This window comes from Notothenia rossii (genome assembly GCF_949606895.1).
Source record: "Notothenia rossii genome assembly, chromosome: 10".
Taxonomy (NCBI): domain Eukaryota; kingdom Metazoa; phylum Chordata; class Actinopteri; order Perciformes; family Nototheniidae; genus Notothenia; species Notothenia rossii.
Window position 1 is genome coordinate 11,302,784 of NC_136908.1, and position 9,773 is coordinate 11,312,556.

Here is a 9,773-nt window from a genome sequence, read left to right on the forward strand (position 1 = left end):
TAATGTTATCTGTTTTCTTACGTGTGAATGAGACAAGAGTAAGTGGGATACACTTTGTCATGAATCCAGCTATGTTTAAAATCTAGCTTACTCTTGCTTTGCTCATAATACAATGAATGTACAAAAAATGTGCAGCCCTGTCTCCTTAAAACAGGGTGTCCGCGGGGTCTTAAAAAGTATTAAAAGTTGATAAATCAATTTAGCGAAAATTAAGGCTATTAAAAAGTATTAAACGGCATTTTCCAAGGTATTAAGAAGGTCCACAGCAACGACAACATGAAACACCCTTTAATTTACTGAAACGACATGTTGGGAAACCCCCCAAGGCGGCCCCATGCATAGCGCGCCGTAAAATGCTGCTTATTATTTTAAGTTTCGTTGCCTTGCTCCGCTCTGTGGGGGGGGGGAACTAAGCGACTACTGTAACGGGTCCCAAGGTGGGTAGACCGGCATACGCAACGCTCTAGGGATCCAACGTCTCCGTGTGTGCCCTATTTGATCATTTTCTGATAATGATGAAATAGCCCCGCCTCCCTCTCCCCGCGTCTCCTGCTGCTGCTGGGCTGTCAGAAGAGGGGGAGAAAAAGAGAGGCAGGCACCGTTTATTAAATATTATTATATTATTATTATTATTATACAGAGAACAGAGCCGTTATCAATTTGTTTTAAAGCTCAATAAATAACAAAGAAGACCTCTGACCGGCACTTTTCTAATTTTGTACGGAAGATTTAAACTTTAACGGACATGTTGACCGGCAGAACATTTTTTTTTACGGAAACTGCCGCACGATCCCCTCGTTCCTTGGAAGAGGCGGTGAGGTGGGTGTTTTTCATCTGCTGTGGACTACCGGAGAGATATACAGCAGGAGAACACGCCGTCCACCGCCGAGAATAAACAGAAGGGCAACCATGGCAACCATGCTCCGGGGTCTTCTTCACTGCTTTTGGTGTATTTCGGGCGGCAGCTGCGCCACTTACAGGCCTCGTTTCCAGCATTTCCAGCGGTCTAGTATGAACGGACACGTTAATGAATCGAATGCGTGTGAACGGAAGCCTTTTTTGCGGTTGCGTATGCGTTTTACCGTATGCGTCCTCGTGGGGCCGGGGTCTAAGCCAAACTATATCCGGTCACAGAGATCTGCTATTTTAAAGTAAAGTCAACACATATCGACCCTAATATAGTCTATATTAAGAACGAGAAAAGTCATAACATATATATCCTTTTTTGTAAACATATGACAAATGTGTGAGGGTGATGACGTCAGAGCATCGTCCTATGTGCCAGGGCTTAGCCCCGGACAGTGTGGGAGGGAGCTCCTATATGGCATTACCCCGCTGAAGCTCACCAAAGTTTAACATATTTCATAGTTCAAAGTTTTGTCAATTGTTTTGTTTATTGGTCAAATACTGGTTTCTAATGGTTTCTGAGGAGTTTTACTGGAATGAAAGAGCACAGAGTCTACAGAACCAAAAAAACAGCATACTGCATTAAACCTGACCTTCACAGAGAGGTTGAAGTTCATGTGGAAAGGAGGCTTCAGTGGTCTGTCTGCACTCTGTTTAGTTTTGCTATCTTACAATCAATATAGTAAATGTGAGGTAAAGTGTGTTGCCAATGTAACCGGTTAGAACTCAAAGTTGCGATGAGGTCTTAAAATGTATGGAAAGGGTCTTAAAAAAGGTCTAAAAAGGTATTAAATTTGACTTCAGGATTCCTGCATATACCCTGTAAAATCAAGTTCCCATTGACCAAACCGTTTTCTTAATTACCTTTCGAGGTAAATCTTGTTTACATGATTGCAGGACTGCAAGAGGATATTACACTTGGTTTAAAATATTAACAACAACATGGCACAAGGGCAGCTTTTAGAAAAGACAAACAGAGAGGGTGAACAGTGCCTTCTCTGAAACGGAGGCAGCCAGTTATTGCCCCGTCCATGCGGGCTTTGAATGCCTCTGAGACAGCTGTCAGATCCCAGACCAGTGTTTAGATGGAGCGATGATGATGAATCCCAGACAGATGAATTATATATGAGCCTGTTGATTAAAGTCAGCCTAGCTCTGATGATTCATTGATCCACTCTGTACGACGGCGAGATCCTGACAAGGAGACTGACAGACAGATGATGACAATATGACTGAAAATAGGGCTTCCCCATGGCTGACGGTTTGTTACGTGGGTAGAAACTGTGTTGATTTATACATTTTTATATGAGAAATACTAGTGAGTCATTTGAACAGATATCTTTATTCCAAGGGTTCAGCATCAAGGGAATATAAACCTTCTACGCCCTAACAACTAGATCTTAGATGTACTGTATGTCCTGGAAGAGGGAAAGACGTTTTTGTTAGAGGTTTTCCTTTTCTGAATCTCTATGGTGTTGTGTGCAGATTTTAATTTTAGGCTGTGTTAATGACTCCACACCAAAGTTTCCTGTGGTACGATAGCTTAGGAATCAAATAAAAGGCAACCAAGGCAGAAAAAGTAATCACTGAGTTGCAGTATTGCTGTGCTTTCACAGCTGTCGTGATCTGCTCTCACTCTCTCTCTCTCTCTTACCCTCCCATCCTCTTCACAGCTGCTGAAGGACTTCCCGGACGAGCTGCGCTCCGACATCACCATGCACCTTAACAAGGAGATCCTGGAGCTGTCGCTGTTCACCTCGGCCAGTCGCGGCTGCCTTCGCTCCTTGTCACTCCACATCAAGACTTCCTTCTGCGCTCCTGGAGAGTACCTCCTCCGTCAGGGGGACGCTCTCCAAGCCATCTTCTTCGTCTGCTCCGGGTCCATGGAGGTGCTGAAAGACGGCATGGTGCTGGCCATCCTGGGTACGATAAAAGACAGGGATGGGATGGAGAGTGTGGTGTTTGTCTGTGTGAAGAAGGAGCAAGAACCCCTCTGTGTCACCATTATAGTTTTACAAAGAAATTCCTAGCAGCAGGCTTCATAATAAATCTTTGTGCGGCTCATTGCGATGAAGCTAAATCTGCAAATAGAAGATAGAATGGGAGGGATGAAACCCTCTTTAATGGCCACACATGCAGAGCACACAGCACACAGTGAAATGTGCTCTCTGCTTTTAACCCATCCTAGTATCAGGAGGCTAGCACTGGGAGCAATGGGAGTGGGGGAGGGAGGGGGATGTCCGGTGCCTTGCTCAAGGGCACCACGGCAGGGCAGGAGGTGAACTGGGACCTCTCCAAGTAGCAGTCCACACTCCATATTTAAGGTCTGGTCGGGGACTTGAACCGGCGACCCTACTGCTCACTGTCCAAGCCCCTACTGACTGAGCCACTGCCAGACCCAAATGAGCCCATTGTTAGCAAACCTTCAGAGCCTTTTTGTTATAAACTCCAATAAAATTGTTGCATGCCATTTTCTCAACTATATGCTCAAGCAGTGAGAGTCTAAAGAGCACACAAAATGGGGAAGATAATTAAGTGAGCCTGCAGACAGATGTTAAAACAGACAATTCAGCCACTGCAGATTGTGTTATAGTATATATTCTATAGCATGTGTATACCATTCAGAACACCACATGATCGTCCAATTCCCTATACTGGTTAAGTCAATCCAGTCTGGAGATGTCCGGCCACGTATGGTCAAGTCTTTTGTTCAGCATTGTAATTCAGTCCTGTCCAGTTTAATCTGTGTTTTCCAGTTCAGTCCAGCCTTTTTCATCAGTCCAATTCACCGGAGTCAGGTCATTTCAGCTCCATCTAGTCAAGGCCAGTTCAGTGCTGTCTGGTCCAGTGCATGAAAGCTATGGTTGAATTCACTTTTTACACAGACCCAAGGACACCTTATTACTTTTTGATCCGCAGTGTTAAATGAATGTTTGGTTTGCTAAGGGAGCATATCATTACAATATAAGCTGCCAGTTTCGGCCACAGAAACATAATATAAAAACTTGAAACATTTGTTTAGTGGGATAACCCTGAAATCAGCAATTCCAGATGGCTGTGATGCTAAAATAGAAGCTGGCTTCTAATTAATGGAGGAATAACGTCCAAAACAATTGTTAAAGCTGCAATTCCGCACAAACTAAGAACATATTTTGGGTTTCTTTATTCATAGAATTATAATGATTATCGTTATTTATAGAAAGAGCCATTGTGTGAAGTTTTAATGAAAAACAAAATAAATGAATGTATATTAGGATAAAAGAAAGGACTGCTCGTTAAAAACAGCAGGGGTTTTTTCCAAAATGTAACTTAAGTCCAACCTGCACCTGCTTTTGAGTGTGGAGATTTCCCATTCAAAACATATGCACACACACATTTTATAAAAAATGTAGGGGTGAAGTAAAAAGACTGTTGGTGCAGAACGAATCTGCAACAAGATGGAAGCTCTCTCAGTCTGGGTGCATTTCCAACTACTAACATCTGCTGTGTAGCACAACCTCTTGTACAGAGTGACCATAATGGCTTTTGCTATCTGACCTTCATGACACAGAGTTATAGGTGTGTGTGTGTGTGTGTGTGTGTGTGTGTGTGTGTGTGTGTGTGTGTGTGTGTGTGTGTGTGTGTGTGTGTGTGTGTGTGTGTGTGTGTGTGTGTGTGTGTGTGTGTGTGTGTGTGTGTGTGTGTGTGTGTGTGTGTGTGTGTGTGTGTGTGTGTGTGTGTGTGTGTGTGTGTGTGTGTGTTAGCGGGAAAGATCTGAATCTGGACCTGCATTCATCAGTAAGTCTCTGTCGGTGCAGTGTAATCTTTTTCTCTAACTCTGTTATCGTGTGCGTGTGTGAGTCTCTCTCTCCCCGTGTGTGTCCGTCCATTGTTTGCTTTTGCTTTCTATTCTTGCTTGTTTCTCCTGTTAAAAAAAAGTTAGCATATGTTTGGGCCTGTACGTGAAAAGAGTAGGTGGAATTGTTTACTGGTGTACAGAGGTGTGTGTGTGTGTGTGTGTGTGTGTGTGTGTGTGTGTGTGTGTGTGTGTGTGTGTGTGTGTGTGTGTGTGTGTGTGTGTGTGTGTGTGTGTGTGTGTGTGTGTGTGTGTGTGTGTGTGTGTGTGTGTGTGTGTGTGTGTGTGTGTGTGTGTGTGTGTGTGTGTGTGTGTGTGTGTGTGTGTGGGTGGGTGGGTGGGTGGGTGGGTGTGTGCCATACTGACTTTGCAGAGGGTCAGGCTGACATTGTGTGTCTTGACTGAAGGAGAAAAAAGCGGTTTCTCTTTCTCTGTGGACTTCCTTGTGAGACTACAAGTCTGCAGCCACAACTCGGTGCCTCCTCGTGGAGAGTGAGAGGCTAGATTTGAAGTCATGAGAGGGTGGGGAGAAAGAGGGTTGGTGAACACCATTTAGATGAGGTAAGGTGTGGAAGGAAAGAGGGAAAGACAATAGGTAAAACTTGCTCAAAGAAATGAACCAACAAGATGAAAATAAGGAAATAAAATCTAAGGAAGGGGAGGATAGAGCAAACCAGTAAGGAATTAAGGAATGAGCATGAGGAATTGGTGCAAAGGAAGAACGGAAGTTAAATACAAAGTGCAGAAAGGAAGGGAAACAGGAAGAAAATGTACCAAAGCTGAAGTAAAGAGAGCAAGGAAAAAACATTCAAAAAGAAAGACGGAACAATGGAAAGGGGGAAAGGAAAATGGGGGTAAATAAAGAAGGAAGGAAAAGAGGAATGGAAGTGAGGAAGAACGAAACAAAGCTAGCGAGAGAACGGGGAAAGATAGGGAGGAAATAATAAAACAAAAAGGACATAATTCACAAAGCAGGAAAAAAGTAATGAAGGAAAGAAAACAAGGATGATAGAAGGATGGGAAGGAAAGGGGAAAGAGAAAGAAAAGAGGCAGTAAAGAAGAAATGGATGAAGAACAAAGAGGACAAAGTGGAGAGAGTGGCAGTTTTGATAAAGCAGGAGAGAGGAATCTAGAAACTGGCTGAGCTGTAAAGGAGTGGACCGAGAGAAAGAGGAAGGGGGGAGGTAGTGAGTGAGGGAGGGGGAGAATAAGAACAGTCACGACTGCCGCTCCATCAGCCTCAGTGTCATTGAGCAGCGTTCACAGTTCTCAATTACCATAATGAATATTTTATCAATGCTTAAGGGGCATTAACACTAATGTGATACTCCGCACAGCTCCGTACTTTAAGAATGAAGAGAACAGGAAACTGCTGTCGGCACCACTTCATTCAAAACACCTAAAGAGTGAAAGACTATAAACATATTTGTTTAGTCAGAGTCTACTGAATCGTGTTTTAATTTTGTTTTTAATGTAAAGATTAATGATTGGCTTCCCAACTATTCTACTTGATCTTTTTGCTTTTTCAACTCCGCATTCAGACGACTATTTCTGCTTATAATTTTTCAATCATGCAACAAGCGGTGGTAACCGTTGATTGGAAACGGACATTAGTGTTAATGTAGAGCAGGGGTGTCAAACTCAAATACACAGTGGGCCAAAATTAAAAAATGGTACTAGTCGAGGGCCGGACTGGTTCAATGTTTATTGCAAAACTTATTGAAATGAACTTATTGCACATATTAAACCTGGAACTAACAAAGCTTAAATGATTGCCTATAAAAACAACATTAAACATTAAATAATCAGTTGCATTCATTTCTCATGGCTCTATCTGCAGCTTTTCCTGAGTCATTTCTTATGATTACATTTTTCCACAGGCCAACAACAGCTTCAACAAAACTATTTCCCTCAAAGAAAAAAACAAGCGTGCCCTGTTGTCTCAAGAAAAAAAAGTTCAAAAAGAAACATCCATCTAAACTCAGTGTGCTGCTAGCTCAAGCAGATACTTGGCATCTCATCTTGGGTGCAAGTTCATCCATTTTTGGGGTCAGGCTCTGAGCTAAGGACACCCTCAGGATTGAGTGAAGGTGTGCGTGCAATATACCAGCGGGCCAGATCTAATAGTAATTCGAAATTATCCTGCGGGCCGAAATTAAATCCACCACAGGCCGGATTTGGCCCGCGGGCCTTGAGTTTGACATGTGTGATGTAGAGGATAAAAAAAGCTGCGACAATTAAGGTTATTTCCAGCGCCTCGCTTTTCTTTCTGGTAAAAATAGCTGCAAGAAGTAGATGATGAAGAAGTTAAAGACATCCAAAGTTCCTTGAATAATGTTAGAATGACCATTTTAAGGCCAGTTTTATTTCCTCTTGTTTGTGTATGTTTGTTCCTGAAAAAGAGATAGACTAAAACCAAGAATAACCTCTAAAAGACATCATTAGCCTACATTAATGACTTTTTAAATAAATTCTTACTTTTAATACCACCTACACCTTCTTTTTATTTCCTTTTGTTCATGTTTGATTCGTGACCCTGCAGTCAGATCAAAGGTCAGGGAAAGGCACAGACGAGCACCTCGCATCAATCTGATCTAATATGTTTCACACACTCCAAACTCTCCTTGAAAAGCTCTTTATTAAAGGGAAGGTCTGAAACATGATACAGACTGCATTAGAAACTCTGCATCCAAACACCTTTTTCCAGAGAATAAACAACATGTGTATGTGCCCCTTTCTCTGACCTGCCACTCTCTCTCTGAACAGGTAAAGGCGACCTGATCGGGGCGAACCTGTCCTTAGATGACCGAGTGATAAAAACCAACGCGGATGTGAAAGCTCTGACCTACTGTGACCTGCAGTGTTTGAACCTGAAGGGGCTGTACGAGGTGTTGGACCTCTACCCTGAATACTCACACAACTTCGTCCAGGACATCCAGCAGGACCTCACATACAATCTGAGGGAGGGGCAGGAGACGCACGTAAGTCCATTTAAAGTGGACCTATCATGCAAAATGCACTTTTGTACGTCTCTTATACATGAATATGTGTCCCCGGTGTGTTAGGGAACTCACCGAGTGTCAGAAAACACAACCCTCTCTCTTTTCCTCAATACCCAAATCTCTAAAAACGGAGCTGCAACGTCAGAAAAGGGGTGCTCCGCCTATATGGGCAACTCTCCACCTATCAGGGGAATGAGAGACTGCTCAAAAGCGCTGGAGACGCTATAGTACATATGCCAGGCCTGTAAGTGGCGCTGTAGTCTGCCACAAAAGCAGAATCAGCCCCTGCAAAAACAGGGCTGGAAAATAGCAAATAGAGTGAAATGAGGCATGGCTAAAATGCATGATCGGTTTGGTATTTTGAAAAAAAAACTTCACAGACATGTTTTATATAGGTATGGCCCTACCATATATGTTTCAAATATAGCATGATAGGTCCACTTTAAGTGTTTATCCTAAATTTCAAAGATGCAGCTGTCTTTAATTATAGTTTGTCTGAGGTGTGTTGTCTTTGCAGATATTCACCACATAATCCACAGCATTCTTTAAAAGTATCAGATCCTTCAAACTGGCTTTCATCTTGATTACATTTCCTTATGAGACCTTAGTTAAAAGTGTTTAGCTTTCATGCTGCAAGTGGACAATTGTCACTGTAGATTGCGCAGGTTTTGATATGGATGGATCAGGACAGAAAGAGAGAGACTTTCAGAATCTCTTAATGCAGAGGGGACACACATTTATGTATAACAGACATGAAAAAGTGGATTTTCATTATATGGGACCTTTTAAAGAAATAGTAAAAAAAACACATTTTTGCTATTTTTCCCAACATGTCTCCGCGAAATTGTATTTTTTACTTTTTATAGGATTTTTACCCTTGTTTTAATATTCATAAACCCTGATAGTTCCTGATTTATTTATTCTTTTATTGAGAACACACCCAAAAGTAAATGAGCCCTTAGTACTGCAATGCATGATAAGTATTTTTTACATACTTGCTTATTTCTCTGTATAATGAAAGTACAGTAATAGTGTGCAAGAATGACTCATGGGTGTAGGGTAAGAGGAACGAGGAAGGCAAGAAGGACTGTAGTTTGGTGAGGTATGAAGAAATTGATTTTGAGGCTGTCTGGAGAAACCAAGGGCCAAAAAGCTCTAAAATAAGAAAAGTGTATATTTGTGTGAGAGAGAGAAGGAGGGCCAAAATAGTCAGGGCGCTTGGAGAAGCTCTGCTGCTGTAATTACACTCAGGTGTTTCTGTCTCGCCAGCCCAAACACCACTGGCCCACACACACACACACACACACACACACACACACACACACACACACACACACACACACACACACACACACACACACACACACACACACACACACACACACACACACACACACTACATGCCGCGGGGCTTTTAGTCCACCTAATGTGCAGAGGTGCAGTCCCAAACCTCAGGACTGAGTGGAGATGAAATGAAGACGGGAGGAAAGAGGCAGCTCAGGATGGATGATGTGTTTGTGCCCGAGAGGTTGAGATTGCTCGGGTATTACTGCACTACATTAGAGCACACCAACAACAAAAACATGGCTGTATCAAGGTGAATTATTTTCCGTCATTGAATCACCATGAGCCATATACTCTTTTTTAAACGACAGCTGAACATTGTGAAAAAAGCTCCTCAGTAAGTTAAAACCGAGAAAAGGAAGGCGACATCTTGATTGCTTTTTCCTTTCAGTTCATTTCCTGTATATTTCTCTTCCAGGTTAAGGCCAGACTGACCACAACAACTCTGGATACTCAGGTAACTTACTGCAAGCACTTTAGAACACTTAAACATTGATTGATGATCAACAATCTAAAGGTAATATGCCCGGTTGAGATGGGTACCATTAATTTAAAGACTTGTCAGACGTGTATCACCTCATCATGTTTGTTTATACCAGCCTGCAACTTAATCAGCCTGCATTGGAAAATAATGAAACTCAATTTAATGTTAAACCACGGATTGATTTTTCTATCGCTATGAAAAA

General features: G+C 42.4%; 1 protein-coding gene across 1 annotated transcript in view; it reads left to right on the forward strand.

The window, feature by feature from the left end:
- kcnh8 (potassium voltage-gated channel, subfamily H (eag-related), member 8) overlaps positions 1–9,773 on the forward strand; it is a gene marked incomplete at its 3' end in the record, with an annotated part of 39,398 nt that overhangs the window by 23,443 nt on the left and 6,182 nt on the right. Inside the window, exons 9-11 of the mRNA XM_079654648.1 lie at positions 2,580–2,829; positions 7,508–7,722; positions 9,506–9,544. Coding sequence (XP_079510774.1) covers positions 2,580–2,829; positions 7,508–7,722; positions 9,506–9,544 — 504 coding nt within the window. The remainder of the gene's footprint in view (positions 1–2,579; positions 2,830–7,507; positions 7,723–9,505; positions 9,545–9,773) is intronic.